Source organism: Mastomys coucha, unplaced genomic scaffold (genome assembly GCF_008632895.1).
Source record: "Mastomys coucha isolate ucsf_1 unplaced genomic scaffold, UCSF_Mcou_1 pScaffold21, whole genome shotgun sequence".
NCBI lineage: Eukaryota > Metazoa > Chordata > Mammalia > Rodentia > Muridae > Mastomys > Mastomys coucha.
In genome coordinates this window covers 115,587,398-115,605,453 of record NW_022196904.1, presented here as the reverse complement: position 1 = coordinate 115,605,453, position 18,056 = coordinate 115,587,398, and the positions used below count along the sequence as shown (strand labels likewise).

General features: G+C 50.4%; 2 protein-coding genes across 10 annotated transcripts; one reads left to right on the top strand and one right to left on the bottom strand.

Moving 5' to 3' along the window:
- Window positions 1-198: 198 nt before the first annotated feature.
- Apobr (apolipoprotein B receptor) lies at window positions 199-4,451 on the bottom strand. Its single transcript, XM_031388275.1, has 4 exons — window positions 4,243-4,451; window positions 1,435-3,933; window positions 1,084-1,349; window positions 199-989 (listed from the first exon to the last, which is right to left on the bottom strand). The coding sequence occupies exons 1-4, from the start codon at window positions 4,444-4,446 to the stop codon at window positions 920-922; spliced, it is 3,039 nt and encodes a 1,012-aa protein (XP_031244135.1). The 5' UTR covers window positions 4,447-4,451; the 3' UTR covers window positions 199-919.
- Cln3 (CLN3 lysosomal/endosomal transmembrane protein, battenin) lies at window positions 4,325-17,658 on the top strand. Of its 9 annotated transcripts, none has more exons than XM_031388277.1 (18): window positions 4,325-4,490; window positions 5,034-5,139; window positions 5,683-6,008; window positions 6,210-6,310; window positions 6,469-6,547; window positions 7,807-7,903; window positions 8,630-8,701; window positions 9,092-9,171; window positions 9,275-9,360; window positions 10,354-10,426; window positions 10,511-10,654; window positions 12,735-12,847; window positions 14,645-14,691; window positions 14,769-14,837; window positions 14,925-14,980; window positions 15,088-15,181; window positions 17,100-17,240; window positions 17,324-17,658. In XM_031388277.1, the coding sequence occupies exons 4-18, from the start codon at window positions 6,265-6,267 to the stop codon at window positions 17,441-17,443; spliced, it is 1,317 nt and encodes a 438-aa protein (XP_031244137.1). In that variant the 5' UTR covers window positions 4,325-4,490; window positions 5,034-5,139; window positions 5,683-6,008; window positions 6,210-6,264; the 3' UTR covers window positions 17,444-17,658. The 9 variants fall into 9 exon arrangements, with proteins under 9 accessions (XP_031244137.1, XP_031244138.1, XP_031244141.1 ...); XM_031388278.1 differs by having other exon boundaries at window positions 4,416-4,505; XM_031388279.1 differs by lacking the exon at window positions 4,325-4,490 and having other exon boundaries at window positions 4,665-5,139; window positions 5,860-6,008.
- The last annotated feature ends 398 nt before the right edge of the window (window positions 17,659-18,056 follow it).

The window sequence follows — 18,056 nt, the reverse complement described above, 5'->3', positions numbered from 1 at the left end:
AGAGAGAGAGAGAGAGAGAGAGAGAGAGAGAGAGGATAGAAAAGCAGAGGCCGGCAATGGCCACGTAGACAGGGACAGAGGGAGAAGGGAGGGGGAGAGAGGGTGCAAGAGATAGAAGACAAGAAGCTAAGAAGTTCAGAGAGAGGGAGGGGTCAAGCAGCTCCTTTTATTGTGGGCTGTGCTAACTATCTGTTCCCAGGTAACTGTGGGGCGGGGCATACTTGGCTGTGGTCAGGTGACTAGGGGTGGAGTCCAACCAGAATACTGGGAGCTTGGGGCGTTGTCTAGCCACAGGATCCTGGAATGAGGGCTCTTGGTATCAGCAGTCTTATGTCTGCGGGTGTAGCTTACTATTCAGTCCCTTGTAGAATTCTCTACTGGGTCGCCAGAGTAAGCCTCGCTCAACCAAGAACACAGACTGCTTTCAATGGTCCAGCCAGTTGTCATTTTGGAAACTCAAAGCAATCAGTCTGTTGCCCTTAGTCATCGACTCCAAATGGCATCCCTCGGCCCCTTGAACCTCTTTCCTTTGGGCTGGCTTCCACCCCAGAGCTGTGCTATCTTACACAGCTCTCTGTGGGCTCCATCGTGAAGGATAATTGGGGGGCGGGTGATCACACAGAGGAAATTTAGGGGGAAAATAGTCTCCCCAGCCCTGTCTTCTGTGTAGTCTTCCGAGTAGCTGAGACAGATGGAAAAGGTGACCAGGAAAGGAATCCATGACCGATGCCAGTGGAACAGGTCCCCCACTAGCTTAATCAGACTCCTTAGATTCAAGGTCTTCATAAATATCTGGTTTAGCTGAGGCCCGGAAGATTTAAAAGATGTGTTCCAGTGGCTGAGGGAGTCAAGAGTAACCAGGGTCCAGAAGAGCCTTCGGACTGTCCCTTTGCCTCTCTCACTAGGGCTCTAGGCCCTGTCACTGCGGCTTTGGCTGGCCTAGTCGGGCTTGCAGCTCCTGCATCATGCCTGGATGCGCAAAGCCAAACCTGTAGAAGGAACAGACCCATGGGAGCTGTGGGAGCTGGACCCCAGCTTCCCACAGCCTCCTCACCGACCCAAGCTTAGTGCCCCTGTGCCTACCCACGCCCCAGCACTTTTCTTCTGGCTGGTACTGGAGTCCTTTCGGGCTTTGTGGCACTTAGCTCTGGAGTTTCCTCTAGCTGAGGAAGGGGTTGCTCAGGGAAGGTCCGCTCTTCCTGAGGTTCGGGACTGGGAGGGTCACACTGTGGCTCAGGAACAGAGTTTCGATGGAAAGAGGGCCTCGAGCGCCGCCGTGAGGAACTTCGTGAGAGGAGCACACGACTCCGAGGAACAGAGACATCCAGGCGGGATCCAGGGAGCAGGGCCTGCAGGGCAAGGGACACAGAGAACTGTGGAGAACTGACTTCCAGATTTGGCTTGTCCCTCTTGGGGCCCTGATGAAGCCCTCACCTCATTCCAGTTGCTGTGAACATCCCCTGGGGCACCTGCTGTGGCCTCAGCTGATTCCGAGGGCACAGGGACAGTTACTGTGGGGATTTGGTGTGTCTGCTGCCCCTCCTGGCCTGAAGAGTCTTCCAGCCCAGGATAGGTCTCGAGGCTCTCTGTCCTCTGTGCTTCACACGTGGCATCCTCCTCCTCTTGTAGCGTTTGGATCTCGCCCTCTGAGTTGTGGACCTTCCACTCTTGTGACTGCCCTCCCCCAGCTTCTTCTTTCAACAGCATCTGATCTCTTAGAAGCCCCTCAGCCTCCACGGGGGTTATGGACCCCTCTGCTCTCTCTGCCTGGGAGCCTAAAGTCACACCATCCCTCCCGTTTACTTCTGTCATTACAGATGTCTCCATCTCTGCCTGTTCCCCCTCTTTAGTCCCACCGATTTCTTGGATGTCATAGCCAGACACTTTCTCCTCTGCTGAACCCTCCAAGCCAACTTCCTGCCCACTTTGCTTCTCTATAACCTCCTCCAACCCGGTGCCTCTCCCAGCCTCCCCTCTGCCCTCTGAATACCAGGCTTCCCCAAGTTCTGTTTCTGGAGCCAAACCAGCTTCCCATTTTGGCCCTTCCTTGGCATCCACAGCCCCAATACCCACAATAATCTCATCAGCCAAATAACTGGTCTGTGTATCCTCCTGGTCTTGTGGGCTCAGAGCCAACTCCTGCAGGCTCCTCTTCCTGCAAGTTCCATCTGCCTCCCAAGGCACTGCAGCCTCCCCCTCAGCAGCCTCGTTCTCTGTGGGCTTGGATTCCTCCACTGACTGTCCTGTCCCTGCCTCTGTTCCTTGGTGTCCCTCCAGCTCTGGGTTAAGTGCTATGGAGGTAAGTTCCTCTTCTCCTCCTGACCCGAAGACCTCCGGCTGTTGGACCTCCTGGCCTCCTTCAGCCTGGACCTCCACTGCCTGCTCGGGTGCAGTCTGTTCCTTGCCTGCTTCAGCATCTGCTTTTACCTCCTGGCTGTTTCTACTCTCCACACCCCTACTCCAGTTTCCCCAGACTTCTAGCTCAGGACCTGCAAACCCCACAGGCCAAGGATATTCCTTCAAGCTTAGCATCCCCTCTGAGCTCAGGTCTGGAGTTCCACTAGTCTCTTCCCGATCCTTCTGTCCTTCCTCAAGTTGTTTAGTTAAGGTCTGGGAACCTCTCATCTGCTCAGGGTCCTGTCCTTCAGCCACCTTTACTCTCAGTCCCTCTGGTGTCATCTGAGCTGCTTCACTCTTCTCTCCCACAAACAACTCCACGGGCCTGGCTTGTGGAGAGTCTTCCAGGTCAGGTTCCTCTTTAGCCTCCGTGGGTAGGAGTGGTATAGCCTCTGTGGTCCAGGAGCTCCTCTTCTCCCTGGAGGATTCTTCGGCCTGCACCTCCTCTTCCAGACTCACGCCATTATCCCTAATGCCTAAGTCTTGCCTCTCCTCATCCTCAAAGCTGATCCCTGTCTCCTGGTCTCCCATAGCCCCCTTTCCTGCTATCTGGTCTTCAGTCATCTCTAGGGTTCTCTCAGTCTCCAGGGTCTGGATCAGAAACCTAACTTCAGCCTCTCTCTGCTTGTTGATCTCATCCTGCTGGTCTCCCTGGCCAGCCTCTTCTAGGACCCAGACTCTTCCAGTAGCTTCTGGGATGTTGTCTCCTGGGTCTGACCCATATTCTGCTTCCTGAATCCCTAGGCTATCAGCCCCCTCCCTGCCTGAGACTGTCCAGGCCTCTGTACTCAACATGGCCCAGTCCTCAGACTCTTCCCCTGGGCATTGTGTCCCCTGTGCCCTTGCACTTTGGACATCCCTAGTTGAGACCATCCTCTCCTCTTCCCTGTCAACCCCTTTGGCACCAAGCCACTCGACTTCTGCAACCATGTCTTTGGCCATCCAGTCTATCTCTTTGCTGTCCTCTGTCACATTCTGCCCCTCAGAGCCAGCATTCCCCTTAGGCTCGCTGTGCCAGCTTGGCTGTGACTCCACCCCCCTGGCCATCCCTGGCTCTGCTCTGACCACCTCCTCCTTTTCTTCCTTCTGTTCCCAGGTTCTCAGAGGCTCCCCACTGCTCGCTTCCTCCTCACCATGTTCCCAGATCTCCTGGGCTGTATTACTGTTCCTGTCTCTGTGAGTCCCAGGCTCTGCCTCAGGCTTCAGTGGGACACTTAGCTCCTGGTCCCTGGCACCCTCAGCTGCCTTCCTTGACCCAGCGTCCTGCCTTTCTGCTTGGGGCCTTACGGAGCTATCTGCTCTCCACCCCCAGGTCTGTTCACCAGCTAAACTTCCTTCTTGGCATCCTATGGTGTCTTCAGGTGCTCCTGCCCTCTCACTCTGGCCACTTCTAAGTCCCTCCAGTACCTCCTGGGCTTTCTCTCCTACAGCCTTCCCCTCAGCCACCTCTCCCAGTTCCCCAGCTCCCTGAGTCTGCCTCTCTACTGTGGGGACTGTGTCTCCTATGAGGTAGGACACAAACGCACTGAAGGAATCCTAGAAGAGAAGAAAGAAGAGTGAAGGCACTCAGGAGAGGTCTACCCGCTTCCCCAGGAGTACTCCATCAATAAAGCCCAGGTAAGAAATCAGGGATCTTGAAGTCTGCTAAGGGACCAAGACAGGGCCTAGCTTGAGTACATGGTGCGCTTGTGGAGGCAGGAGATTGAAACCCAGGAAAGACTGGGCTTGGAGTCTGGCTGACTGTAGGAAGGGGATCTTGGGTTTGAGGATAGGCTGTAAGGAAGAAGGAAAGGTGAGACTACAAGGAATGGGTGGAAGTTTCTGGTATTTCTCTGCCCCTCTCACCAGTGCTCCCCTCAAAGCCTGATGTAGCCCAGGGAGACGAAGCCGGAGAAAATCCATCCTGCAGGTCTCTGTGTGTCCAGAAAGCTCACAATGACCATCCGTCCCCACCCACGAATTCTCCCCAGCACCCAAGACACTTCCTCTTCCCCTATCTCTCCGTGACGTATCTCCACCCCAGGCCCTGTGCACCTCCCCCATGCTCATGGATGACTTCATGACCGGCAGGAGAATGGCTTAGCAGTGTCCAGGTGACTCAGACTCAGGTGCACATCTGTAACTAAAGGGCACAGGATCTGGCCAGAAAGGAGAAAAAAAAAAAAAAGTGGAAACAGGAGACCTCAGAATTGGGTATGGGGGAAGGGGCATGCGGCAAGTGCATGAGTGACTCAGGTCTTGTATTTACACCTCAGCCATTTCCGCCTCCACCAAGCCACAGCCTTCAGTGAGAGGAAGCTAGGGTTTGTGGTTCCTGATTTATCTGGGGAGAAGCAGTAGAAGTGAGGATAAGACCAGTGGAAGTTCTGGCTTCCCATTTTCAATGCCATTAAGATTTTTCTAGGGATGAAAGGTCTGGATTGGTGCTCAATGCCCACATCCTCACCTGCGATTATTCTTGTGCTGTGGTCATTTGTCACCCACTCACTTACTCGCTTACTGTGAGTTCCGTAAGGACAGAGGCTGTAGAATTTCTAGAGCCTCAAATGGGTGGTAGGATCCTTTATCTCATTGGTTGAGTGATCTAGGAAGAACAGCACAGAAGGGCATATTTTAAACCACAATCTAAATGACAGGTGGTTGAAAAGACCTGGTAGAAGTGGGCAGAGGCTGCTGGAAGCCATAGCAGAGGAATAGGCTTGATGAAGAATGGTCAAGATGCTGCCCTACATGGAGCAGAAGGTAAGGGAAGGACTCCTTATTTGGGACTATGTGAGGTGACATATTCCAACTGTCCTCTCAGTCTTATTCTCCTAACTTCCAAAATCACAGACCAGGAAAAACACCCATAGCAGCTTGCTCAATGAGCTTACCGCCTTTGCTCTTTTCCTTACTGCTGAGTCTCTGAAGTCAGCTAAAGGTCTAGCCTCTGTTAGCACGGGGTGGGGGTGGGGGTGGAGGAACCTTGGTTTTCTCATATGTAAAACCAGGGGTTGGACTACTTTCGTTGTATTTGTTGTTCTAGGATAATATGGCAAAGGGAATTCCATAACCTCGTGAATCTTGCCCTAGATAATTCATAGAAACCTGTTTTGTGGGTGTTTATCTTTAATCGATCTATTCTCAGCTACTTCCCAGATGCTTTTTATAGGTCTTTACAAAAGGTCTGTAAGGACAACAGATAAGAAGACTTGAGGCTGGTCGCCTTTGCTCTCATGCAGAACTTGTCCTTGGGACGTTGGGTGGGGTAGTGGGGCCGCAGCAAAGTAGCCATATTTGTTTCAGGCAAGTAAGAGCAGCAGGAAAGAAGTTGAAGCCTCCCGCGCCATGACTAGTACTGGCAGATTTGGTCGGCGTCTAGAGTGCCGCTTTTTATGGCTCTACTTGTGGCTCCCTTCGGGTCCAGTTCAAAATCAGAGCTTCCAGAGTTCTTTTGAACTCTCCTTCTTTTACCCCCTGAAGTTTGAGAAGCCCAAAGGCGAAAAGGCGAAAAAAAGGACCCGGAAGTAAGGAGCAGCTTCCAAGCACGTGATGGAAGGCTCACGGGTACTGTCGTCACCTGACCCCCAACCTGCTATTCTACCTTGTGGAGAGTTCAGCTGCTCTTAAAGGTATAGGCCTGGGGGCGGGGGCCTTGCTTTAGAGGGGCAGGGGGCGGGGTCAGACGAGTGGGACGTGGGTGAACACGAGCTGGAGATCTGGGAGTCTTTTGATGGACAGTAGTGTATAGCAGACAGCGGAACCTGGGACTGACCCCGGGGCGTCGATCCTTCGCACCCACCTGTCCCAGACTTTCATCTGTTTTCTTGAAGCTAGCTCCGAACACACGCTGACTTTGGGCCCTTTGGGGGACCCGAACTCAATGTTATGGGAAGTTCTGCGGGCTCGTGGAGGCGCCCAGAGGATTCCGAGAGTGAGTACTCTCGTCGGTTGCCTTGGGAATGACCACCTCTGCCCCGCGGCTCTCGGGAGGAGCTGGGATGCTGGCCCTGCCCCCTCAACACGGGATGGGATAGGCGGGACCTTCGCGTACCCGAGTGAGTGGTGGGTCACGCTTTCTCTACCTCCCAGGGGAGGAGACCGACTCAGAGCCTCAGGCCCCTCGATTGGATAGCCTGAGTGTCCTTTGGAAGAATGCGGTGGGCTTCTGGTAAGTAGTCTTGAGAGTTGTGCAAAAGTAAAGTGAGTTTGGAGCAGAGGATGGAGAGAGCCAAGTAGTGAAAGGCAGCTGAATACACAGATACCGAATCAACTGTGAACTTTCCAAATTCCATTAAATTACCACCTTCACCTATTGATCAGATCCTCCTAGTATCTGTAGCGTTATGGGGGGGGTTGTTTTTGGTTTTTGGGTTTTTGTTATTGTTGTTGTTTTTGGTTTTTTGAGACAGGGTTTCTCTGTGTAGCCCTGGCTGTCCTGGAACTCACTCTGTAGACCAGGCTAGCCTTGAACTCAGAAATCCACCGGTCTCCACCTCCCAAGTGCTGGGATTAAAGGCATGCGCCACCACTGCCAGCTGTAGCATTATTTATTAAATGTTTTTCTCCAACCAATTCGGTTGCAGCAACTTTGGTTTTATTTTTTCCTCTTTCTTTCTTCTTTCTTTCTTCCTTTCTCTCTCTCTTTCTTTCTTCCTTTCTTCTTCTTTTTGGAAAGTTCTTCTTCAAACGCTCCAAGCAGTAGAGGCTTGCTTAGCATTTCTAATCCTGCTTTTGCCTTCCAGGTGCTGCAGTTCAGGCCTACTGTAGCACCATGCCCAGCTCACCCATTGTTTCTGTTTGCAGTGCAGGGTATTAAAAGCAGGTCCTTCCTGGGCTCTTGCACTGCTGTACAAGTGAGCTCTGTTTGCTTTTGCCAAGTGGTTAGCACAGCTCTGGGAGATGAAGATAAGAGCAATATGCCCTGCTATTGTTTTGATTCCCTTGAGGTCAGCAGGTAAAAACTTGTCTCCATTTTTGCACAGGAATACACAAGCTATTTCTGTTGTACCATAGTGTTTTGGTTTGATGAGAAATGCCTAAGGAACAGAATCTTAGTGTAAGCATAGAAATAGTGCTTAGGAAGAGGCCTTGAGGGCGGTGGTGGTGCACGCCTTTAATCCCAGCACTTGGGAGGCAGAGGCAGGTGGATTTCTGAGTTCGAGGCCAGCCTGGTCTACAGAGTGAGTTCCAGGACAGCCAGGGCTATACAGAGAAACCCTGTCTCAAAAAAAAAAAACACAAAAAACAAAAAACAAAAGAAAGAAAGGAAGAGGTCTTGGCACTTGACTACGTGCTGGTCTAATCTCAAGGTCTTTCTTGATAGTGCAGAAGGGAAAAAAAGTGTTTGAAGGATATAGGTAAGGGAGAGATCTTTAAGGACAGTAGGTGGTCAGAAAGCCAGACAGTGAAGTTCTGTCCTCATTCTAGGATCTTGGGTCTTTGCAACAATTTCTCATACGTGGTGATGCTGAGCGCTGCCCATGACATCCTTAAGCAGGAGCAGGCATCTGGAAACCAGAGTCATGTAAGCCCCTCTTCACCACCACCATATACTTAGTACCCCAGGGACACTAGAGGCTCATCCAGGGCCTCATGAAGTAGCTATTGGTGGGATCAGGGAGCTAAAGGTCTTAGTCTCCCACATCCTCATGGCAGGAGGGATCCTAAAGAGAGCAATGGGTACCAGATTGGTGAATTCAAATAACTTACTGGGTAAGACCTTATTTTGTGGTGTGTTTTGTCAACTGTGCCCTGTTAACATTTGAGGTTAAGTGACTGTTGTGAGTCTGTCCTGCGTGTTATAGGTGTTTAATAGCATCCCATGCCTCTAACAACCAAAAGTGACAGCCAAGAATGTCTCCAGATGTTACAGATGCTCCTGGCGGGTAAAATCACCCTGGCAGAGAGCTTTCTGCGGCAGTGAGCTAGAGCATGCAGGCCCTAAGAGGTGCAGACTCCACTTTGCAGGTTCAATAGGGAATTTGACCCAAGCTGAGATTTTCCAGAAACCAAGATTTCTATATGAATGCTCTTAAATATGCTACATCCATCTTGGGGGGCTATCTTTGGCCTCTGGGCTATTAGTTTGAGATGCTTATAAACACATTCCTTCATTGTGGACATAGAAAAACTAAGGCCCCAAGAAGCCATGCTTACCCACAGATATTTGTGAAGTTAGAGCAGAACTGGGACTGGGCCTTGGTTAGCCTCCTGCATCCTTGTAAGAGAAAAACTTTCTTCTCTCCCATAGGTGGAACCAGGCCCAACACCTATGCCCCACAACAGCTCATCTCGATTTGACTGCAACTCGATCTCCACAGCTGTGAGTGCCCATGTGAGGGGCCCCATGATCCACACCTTTGCAGCCTCATTCCCCTCCCCGCCTCCCCCGCATCCAGTTGGGACTGTGGGGATTGCAATGATCAGTATTTTCTGTGAATAGTAATTATTAGCTCGGACAGCCTCACCCCCACCCCTGTAGCTTTGTGAACAAGACACTGTAAGCTTCCCTGTTTGGGATGAGGAAACTGAAGCTCAGAGTGTGTAAATATGCCCTGACAGCCATCGGAGGAGCCCCAGAGCTGGGAATGAATGGTGATCTATCTTACTCCAGAGCCTAATTTGCAGCAGGTCTCACTGGCTGGTTCCCCCGCTGGGTTGGGAAGGTTGTCTCCAGGAGGATCTAGGCTCTTACTGTGTTCTCCTGTCTCAGGCGGTGCTCCTAGCAGACATCCTTCCCACCCTTGTCATCAAACTCCTGGCACCTCTTGGCCTTCATTTACTGCCTTACAGGTCAGGGTCGGGGTGGCAGGAGGAAGGCAGAGTTGGAGGAAGCAGGAGTCTGGAGAGGCTAGCATGGAGGTGGCCTTCTGAGTTTCTCCTCATCTCTTCTCAGCCCCCGGGTGCTTGTCAGTGGAGCTTGTTCTGCTGGAAGCTTTGTTCTGGTTGCCTTCTCTCAGTCAGTGGGGTTAAGCCTGTGTGGTGAGTATGAAGGGCCCAGAGAAGCCTTGACAGAGTGATGTGCTGTTGTCTCCCCAGCTTCCCAGAGTAAAAGGGAAGGTCTGTAACCCCAGGAGACTGCTAATGGTGTGCGTGTGTGTGTGTGTGTGTGTGTGTGTGTGTGTGTGTGTGTGTGTGTGTGCCTGTGTGTGTGTGCCTGTGTGTGTGTGTGTGTGTGCCTGTGTGTGTGTGTGTGCCTGTGTGTGTGTGTGTGTGCCTGTGTGTGTGTGTGTGCCTGTGTGTGTGTGTATGTGTGCCTGTGTGTGTGCGCCTGTGTGTGTGTGCGCACACACACACACACACACTTGGAAGACTGACACAGGAAGACTGTAAATTTGAGGTTAGTCCAGGCCTACCCTAAGCTGCACAGCAAAACCCCATCCCAAAAAACAAAATCATGCCGGGCAGTGGTGGTGCACACCTTTGATCCCAGCACTTGGGAGGCAGAGGCAGGTGGATTTCTGAGTTCGAGGCCAGCCTGGTCTACAGAGTGAGTTCTAGGACAGCCAGGGCTACACAGAGAAACCCTGTCTAGAAAAACAAAACAAAACAAATAAAACAAAAACAAAAACTAAGAAGAGGGCCAGCCAGTGCAGGCTGATCTACGTAGCAAGTTTCAGGCCAGCCTGGTCTACATCCCGAGACTTAGTCTCCAAGACAAACCTTCTAGAGCTTCCTAATCAGAAGTGAGCTCTAGGAACAATTGGAGGGTGTCAAGAGGAAGAAATGGGGGGACTGAGTATAGGTGGGGGTGAGCAGGGTTGAATAATTGGGAGTTATTAAGTGAATGAAGATGGGGATACAGTCTCAGAGAGGACGTGTTGAGGAGGGTGTGGCTTTTCAGATGAGACCCCACCCTGGAGTCTGTTCAGTGGCAGATCTCTCCTTAGTCCTGCTAAGCTGAAGGAGATGAGGATGTAAACAAACCACTGAGGCTTTCACTTAAAGGTCACTGTGTGCTGTTTGTCTTCCCAGGAGTGGTTTTGGCCAGCATCTCATCAGGGCTAGGGGAGGTCACCTTCCTCTCACTGACCGCCTTCTACCCCAGGTAAGCTGCCTGGACAGGGAGGACTGGGAGAGGTGTGCCCCCTGCTGGCTTCCATCTTCCTGAATGCTCCTGTGTTCTTTTCAGTTCTGTGATCTCATGGTGGTCTTCAGGTACTGGGGGTGCAGGGCTTCTTGGATCGCTGTCTTACCTGGGACTCACCCAGGCTGGCCTCTCCCCGCAGCACACCCTGCTTTCTATGTTGGGGATCCCTGTTTTGCTGCTAGCCAGGTGAGTGTCCTTAGGCCCAAAGGATGAAAGAAGGGAGGAGGAGCTTGATCCTAATCCAATCTTCAGATCTCTTCAGCCTTGTTGGGAAGGAGTATGGATTCTGGACTCATTATTAAACAGTGCCTTAATAATGGTCTTTTGTTTTGTTTTGTTTTTCAAAACAGGGTTTCTCTGTGTAGCCCTGGCTGTCCTGGAACTCACTCTGTAGACCAGGCTGGCCTTGAACTCAGAAATCTGCCTGCCTCTGCCTCCCAAGTGCTGGGATTAAAGGGGTGCGCCACCTCTGATTATGGACTCTTGATACCCTCCATTTGAGTCCCAGAGTGAAGATGTGTTAGCTGTGTGATTCGGGACAACTTCATTCCTGACCCTCAGTTGTCTCTGTCTCATACTGGTTCTGTCTCATCCGCACAGAGAGGCCCCTAGACTGGGGCTGGGACTGAGAGTGCACCTCGGTTTATTTGTTCTGTGTGTGCGTTTGTGTATTTTAGGAAACATTATTAAGCCAGGTGTCACTACATGCCTTTAATCCCAGCACTCAGGAGGCAGAGTGGAACGTTATAGCTTAGAGCCGCTGTGGGGTATCCACTAGAGAAGATTGCTAGGACATGGGCTTAAGCCAAGGAAAGCCAAGTAACCACCTGGTGACTACACAGGGTGGTTGGGATCCCAGTATAGCCCGAGCCTTTCTCAGGGTGAGCTTTTAAGTATGGTCTGAGTTGACATACTTCAGTTAACAAGAACAGTTAGCCAGAAGTGGAACAGCAGAAGCAAAAAAAACAAGGTTCGTGCATTCAGAGACTATTCCTGAACTGTGAAGTTTGATAGATTAGGCCTTTGTTTTAGTTTCGGCTAGTGGTTCTGTCTACATGCTGAATTTTATAGTTTGAATGGCACTTCTGTTGGAGTCAGTTGTCCTAGGGTCCAGTGGCCTGTTACAAGGACAAGGCTATCTCGAATAAAAGAGTCAGTGTGTGTGTAATGCTGAGCACCCACAGGCCTGGGTGTAATGCTGAGCACCCACAGGCCTGGGTGTAATGCTGAGCACCCACAGGCCTGGGTGTAATGCTGAGCACCCACAGGCCTGGGTGTAATGCTGAGCACCCACAGGCCTGGGTGTAATGCTGAGCACCCACAGGCCTGGGTGTAATGCTGAGCACCCACAGGCCTGGGTGTAATGCTGAGCACCCACAGGCCTGGGTGTAATGCTGAACACCCACAGGCCTGGGTGTAATGCTGAGCACCCACAGGCCCGGCTCTTGGGAGGTGAAGCAGAGGGATCTCATATTTGAAGCCTACCTGAGATCCGTGTGGAGACGCTCAAGAAGTAAATGAGATAATTGCATATATGGCAAATGCCTCTAATCCAAGCACTCAGAAGGCATGTGGTGGATCTCTGTGAGTTTGAGGTCAGCCTAGTCTACTTCTTGAGTTCCAGGCCAGCCAGAGCCACATAGTAAGACCTTGTCTTAAAAAAATGAAATAAAGAAATCTTATGATCATACAGACCCTGGGTAAACTTAGTCACAAAACAAAGCAAGACACTGAGTATGGGAAAGGGACCTGCGATGTGGGAGAGGTCACAGGGTATGGGGACATGAGAGGGTGGGAAGAGTCACCAGAGTGCAGTATATACATGTATAAAAATGTCAAGAAATGCAGGGTGGTGGTGGTGCACGCCTTTAATCCCAGCACTTGGGAGGCAGAGGCAGGTGGATTTCTGAGTTCAAGGCCAGCCTGGTCTACAGAGTGAGTTCCAGGACAGCCAAGGCTACACAAACCCTGTCTCGTAATTTCTATAAAGTGGTGAATACATGAAACGTGGTACTTGATATTGAGAACAGAGGAACAGAACTGCTGCTGTAACTGAGTCAAATGAGGTCCCTAGGTACAAATAAAGAGCCAAAGTTGGCTTCCAAAGGATGCACTTGTGAACATTTGAAGCTTTCTCAGCACAGGGTACCATAGAGGCTGGGAGTACCCCATGCAAATGTGAGGGGCCCTGAAGGGCAGAGCCTGCAGGACCTCTGGGGCCTTTCCCAACAATAGCTCCCTCACTCGCTTTTCCATTCCACCCCAGCTATTTCTTGTTGCTCACATCTCCTGAACCCCTGGACCCTGGAGGGGAAGACGAGGCAGAGACTGCTGCCCGGCAGCCTCTCATAGGCGCCGAGACCCCAGAGTCAAGGCCAGGTAGGATACAAAGGCCCTCCCAGGGCCACTTTTCCCTTGGGGTTTTGTGGACACAGTTGAGGGAAATGGGGTGCTGCTGGGTGTACAGGTTTGGGTCAAAGCAGTCATGCATACTTACTAACTACTGGCTGCATGCCAGACATTCCAATTGCTGGGAACGGTGGTGCTCGAGATGAAGACATGAGAGCATTTTCACAGGACATAAAACAGTGTTGGGCCCCAGAGGGTTGGCGCATGCCTTTAATCCCAACACTCAGGATGCAGCCACAAGCAGATCTCTATGATTTCAAAGCCAGTGAGGCTACATAGTAAGACTCTGCACAAACCCAGAAAATAACAGTTAAGGAAATGGGGTGGGGATGATTAAGGGCTCTGCTTTACAGAAGGTTCTTTTTTTTTTTTTAAGGATTTATTTATTTATTTTATGTGTATGAGTACACTGTAGCTGTACAGATGCCCGTGAGCCATCTTGTGGCTGCTGGGAATTGAGCTCTGGCCCTGCTCGCTCCTTACTCTGGCGTAATTCACTGCAGCTGTCTTCAGATGCTCCAGAAGAGGGCGTCCGATCTCATTACAGGTGGTTGTGAGCCACCATGTGGTTGCTGGGATCTGAACTCAGGACCTTCTGAAGAGCAGTCAGTGCTCTTACCCACTGAGCCATCTCAGAAGGTTCTAAGTGTGGGTTTTTTGTTGTTGTTTTGTTTTTTTTCTTCAAGTTTTTGCTTATTTGCTTTTATACAGTCTCTCTGTGTACCCCTAGCTGGCTTGGAACTCACTATATACACTAGAATGGCCTCAACCTCACAGATCCACCTACCTCTGACTCTCAAGTGCTAGAAGTAAACTCATTTGCCGCCATACACCTGGCTAAGATTTATTTTTATGAGTGAGTGTTTGTGAACCTATACCGTGGATGGCCAGCAGAGGGCATCAAATGCCTTGGAATTGCAATTACAGGAGGCAGCTGGCTGATTTTATCAGGATTCAAAATCTGACCCTTATGGTTGAGCAGCCAGTGCTTTTTTTTTTTTTTTAAAGATTTATTTATTTATTTTATGTGTATGACTACACTGTAGCTCTACAGATGGCCATGAGCCATCTTGTGGCTGCTGGGAATTGAGCTCCGGCCGTGCTCGCTCCACCATAATTCGCCATAGCTGTCTTCAGACACTCCAGAAGAGGGCGTACGATCTCACTACGGGTGGTTGTGAGCCACTTTGTGGTTGCTGGGATCCGAACTCAGGACCTTCGGAAGAGCAGTCAGTGCTCTTACCCGCTGAGCCATCTCGCCAGCCCCTTTTTTGTTTTTATTGTTTGTTTGTTTGCGGCAAGGTTTCTCTGTGTAGCACTGGCTGTCCTGGAACTCACTCTGTAGACCAGAACTCAAATTTTTTCCTGCCCCTGCTTTCCAAGTGCTGGGAGTCAAGGTGTCAGCCTTGCAAATGCCTAGGAGAACATGTCCCGGGCACAGGAAATAGCTCAGGACAAGGCCTTATGTGAGAAAATCAGCCTGGCTATTTTAGAAACAGAAAGTACAGCTAGAGGGTCTGGGATGGAGTCAGCAGATAAAAGCTGTACACTGATCTACAGCCTTGCTCTTATTTTAAAATTGAGTTGTATATGTATTTGGGTGTATGTACATATGTACATAGCATGAAGCTTACCATTTTAGCGACTAAGTGTGCAACCCAGTGGCACTTAAATCCACACACTGCTGTGCTGGCTGGTTGCTTGCTGCATGCTGGCCCCTGGCTAAGCGTTCAGTGTGCAACTTCTTCCCTTCTCCTTGGTCTGTAGGTGCCAGCTGGGACCTCTCCCTCCAGGAAAGGTGGACAGTGTTTAAGGTTTGGACGGTGGCTGCGGGTGCCCTGTGAGGATCCTCTGCCTCCTGCCTTCCACTCATATCTCCCGACTCTTCCAGGGCCTCTTGCGATACATCATCCCTCTGGTGCTGGTCTACTTTGCAGAATACTTTATAAACCAGGGACTTGTGAGTGAGGAGTAACCGGGGAGGAGATGCGGGAGGAGAAACAGGGCTGAGGTTCCACAAACTCCATCTGTCTGGTCTTTGCTGCAGTTCGAGCTCCTGTTTTTCCGGAACACATCCCTAAGTCATGCTCAGCAGTACCGATGGTGAGAGAAGTTGGCAGATGGGCAGTAGGCTGGGAGGCTCCCTTCATGTTAGGGTCTTGGGGTTGACCCCAAAGAGAGCTTCTTCATCCTCCCTGCCCCCACCTTAGGTACCAGATGCTATACCAGGCTGGTGTGTTCGTCTCCCGCTCTTCTCTCCAATGTTTCCGAATCCGGTTCACCTGGGTCCTAGCCCTGCTCCAGGTACCGAGTCCCTGCCCTGTTCGTTCACACAAACCTCAGCCTCCTTATGTTAGTGTAAACCCCAGCATTCCTAAGTACAGCACTAAACGTCAGCAGGGCTCCATATAAAATGTGTGGTGGCATCAGGAGGAGCCAATCATTCTTGTGGGTAAATACCAGTTTCTGTACTCAATAGCTGTGTGACTCAGAGCAGCGCTCAGAACCTCTAATGAGCCTCAGTTTTCCTATCAAGAAGTCAGATGTGGTGGAGCAGAATTGTGTGCCTCAGTGGCGGAGTGTTTGCCTAGTCTGTCTGAGGCTGTGGGTCCCATCCCTAGTACTTCAAAAATTAAAATATCTAACAGCCGTGGACCACACCTGTTTCTCAGTGATTGTATAACAAGGTTGAGAAAAAAAGGAAGGGCAAGATATTGTTTTGGTTTATTTTGGTTTTGTTCCTGTCTGCTTTATTATTGTTTTTCTTTGTTTGTTTTTGAGACAGGATCTCACTGTGTAGCCCTGGGTGGCCTGGAATCCAATATATAGACCAGGCTGGCCTGGAGCTCACAGATCTGCATCATGAATGCTGGCATTGAAGGCCTGTACCGTCATGCCCAGTCTTTGTGCTTTGTGCATTGTCTTTGTAGTCATTCTGACTGAACCTAGAACTTTGTTCATGCTAGGTCAATGCTGTGTGTTACTGAACTTCTTAAGACCTCAGACTTGTATTTATTTATTCTTTTACAATTTAAATAGTTGTAATTAGATTTATATTTATTGGTGGGAGGGGGGCACTTGCCAAGTTATGTGTATGGAAGTCAGAGGACAGTTTGCAGGATTGGTTCTCTTCTTCCCACATGTGGGTTCTAGGGGTCAGACTCAGGTCATCAGGTTTGGAAACAAGTGCCTGTAGCTGAGCCATCTCATCAGTTCAGACTTTTTATTTGGAGGCAAAGTCCTCATAATAAAGCTGGCCTTGAGTCTACATGTGAAGCCCACATAGACAGTGAACATTTTACATTTATATATATGAACCTTTGTCTACATGTGAGTCACCTGGGCGCCTGGTGCCCATGGAGACCAGAAAGGGTGTCAGAGAACTGGAACTACAGATAGCTGTGAACCGCCATGTGGGTGCTGTGGAAGAAAAATGAGTGTCATTAACTTGCTTTTTTTGTAGTTACTGAGCCACCTTTTTTTGGGGGGGGGGTTCGAGACAAGGTTTCTCTGTGTAACCCTGGTTGTCCTGGAACTCACTCTGTAGACCAGGCTGGCCTGGAACTCAGAAATCCACCTGCCTCTGCCTTCCAAGTGCTGGGATGAAAGGTGTGCGCCACCAGTGCCTGACTGAGCCATCTTTCTAGTCCAAAATTTTGTACTCTTAACATTTGCAACTACATGCTAGATAATTCTGATGTGTAACTTGCTGTCTTGTGTGTTGTGGGTGTTTAGCAGTATCCCTAGCTAGATGCTGGTGAGATGGCCAGGTAGGTCTCCAGACATTGTCAAATGACCCATTTATCTCAGTGCAGTAATTAGGGGAGAAGAGGTGCTATTCAGGGAGTCCTTGGGTGCTGGGGATAGGACTCTGGTACAGCATCTGTGTAAAAGCACAAGCTCCTGTGTTAGATCTGCAGTGCGTGTGTGTGTGTGTGTGTGTGTGTGTGTGTGTGTGTGTGAGCGTGAGCGCATGTGTGTGCACACGCGTGCGTGTGCGTGAGCCTGTGCCTGCAAGCGCGAGATAGGGGTGTCTAGGTATGATGATTCATGCCATTAAAAAAGAAACAAAAAGACTGATGACCACAGTGGGGATGATCCTGGTCCTACTGAGAGTTCACCAGTGATGGGAAGTTGAGGAACATTCCAGACTAAGAGTGACAGGGACAAGCAAGGCAGTGGTGGTTGCCCAGTCCCAAGCTTTCCTTCCCTCTGCCCACAGTGCCTCAACCTGGCCTTCCTGCTGGCAGATGTATGCTTGAGCTTCCTGCCCAGCATCTACCTCGTCTTCATCATCATTCTGTATGAAGGGCTCCTGGGTGGGGCCGCTTATGTGAATACCTTCCACAACATTGCTCTGGAGGTCTGTGCCAGTTGGACAAGGGCTGTGGGTGGCCTTAGGAGCCTTGTGGATGGAAGCCTAACCCTTGTTCTTTGCTCTCCCAGACCAGTGACAAGCACCGAGAGTTTGCCATGGAAGCTGCCTGTATCTCTGACACCTTGGGAATCTCCCTGTCAGGGGTCCTGGCCTTGCCTCTGCATGACTTCCTCTGCCACCTCCCTTGACATAGGTTGCTCTACACACACTGATCTGCAGCCACATGAGCAGATCACACATCTGTGAGCTCTGCCACAAGCCTTCCCTGGAGGCTCTGGAGTGGGAAGAGCCACAGTCCTGCCCTGCTGAAGTAGGGCAGCCCCCATTGTTTCCCACTCCCGAGCTGGCCTCAGGGAGTTTTCTCCCACCCTTTGCCCTTCTAATAAATGCTTATTTTAACAGTTTTCTTTTTGTGCAGTCTCTGAAACTGAAAGTATATATAAGCCCACTGTGGAATATATGTATTTATGAATATATAGAGTATTTCAGACAAGGTGTGGCACATACCAGTAATTCCAGCACTCAGCAGACTGGAGAATATGAGTTCATGTCTGACCTGGGATATACAGTGAGACCCTGAGGACTAGGGCTATAGTCCATTGGTAGAGTACTTGCTGAGGATGTTCTGGGCTCTCAGTTTTATCCCTGGAAAACAATTCAAAAGCAGGATATGCTGATATAAGCCTATAGTCCCAGTATTGGGAAGGTAGAGACAGGAGGATCAGGAGTTCATGGTCCTCAGCTACATAGAAAGCCAAGGTCAGCCTAGCCTACATGAGATCTTGTTTTAAAATAACTCCA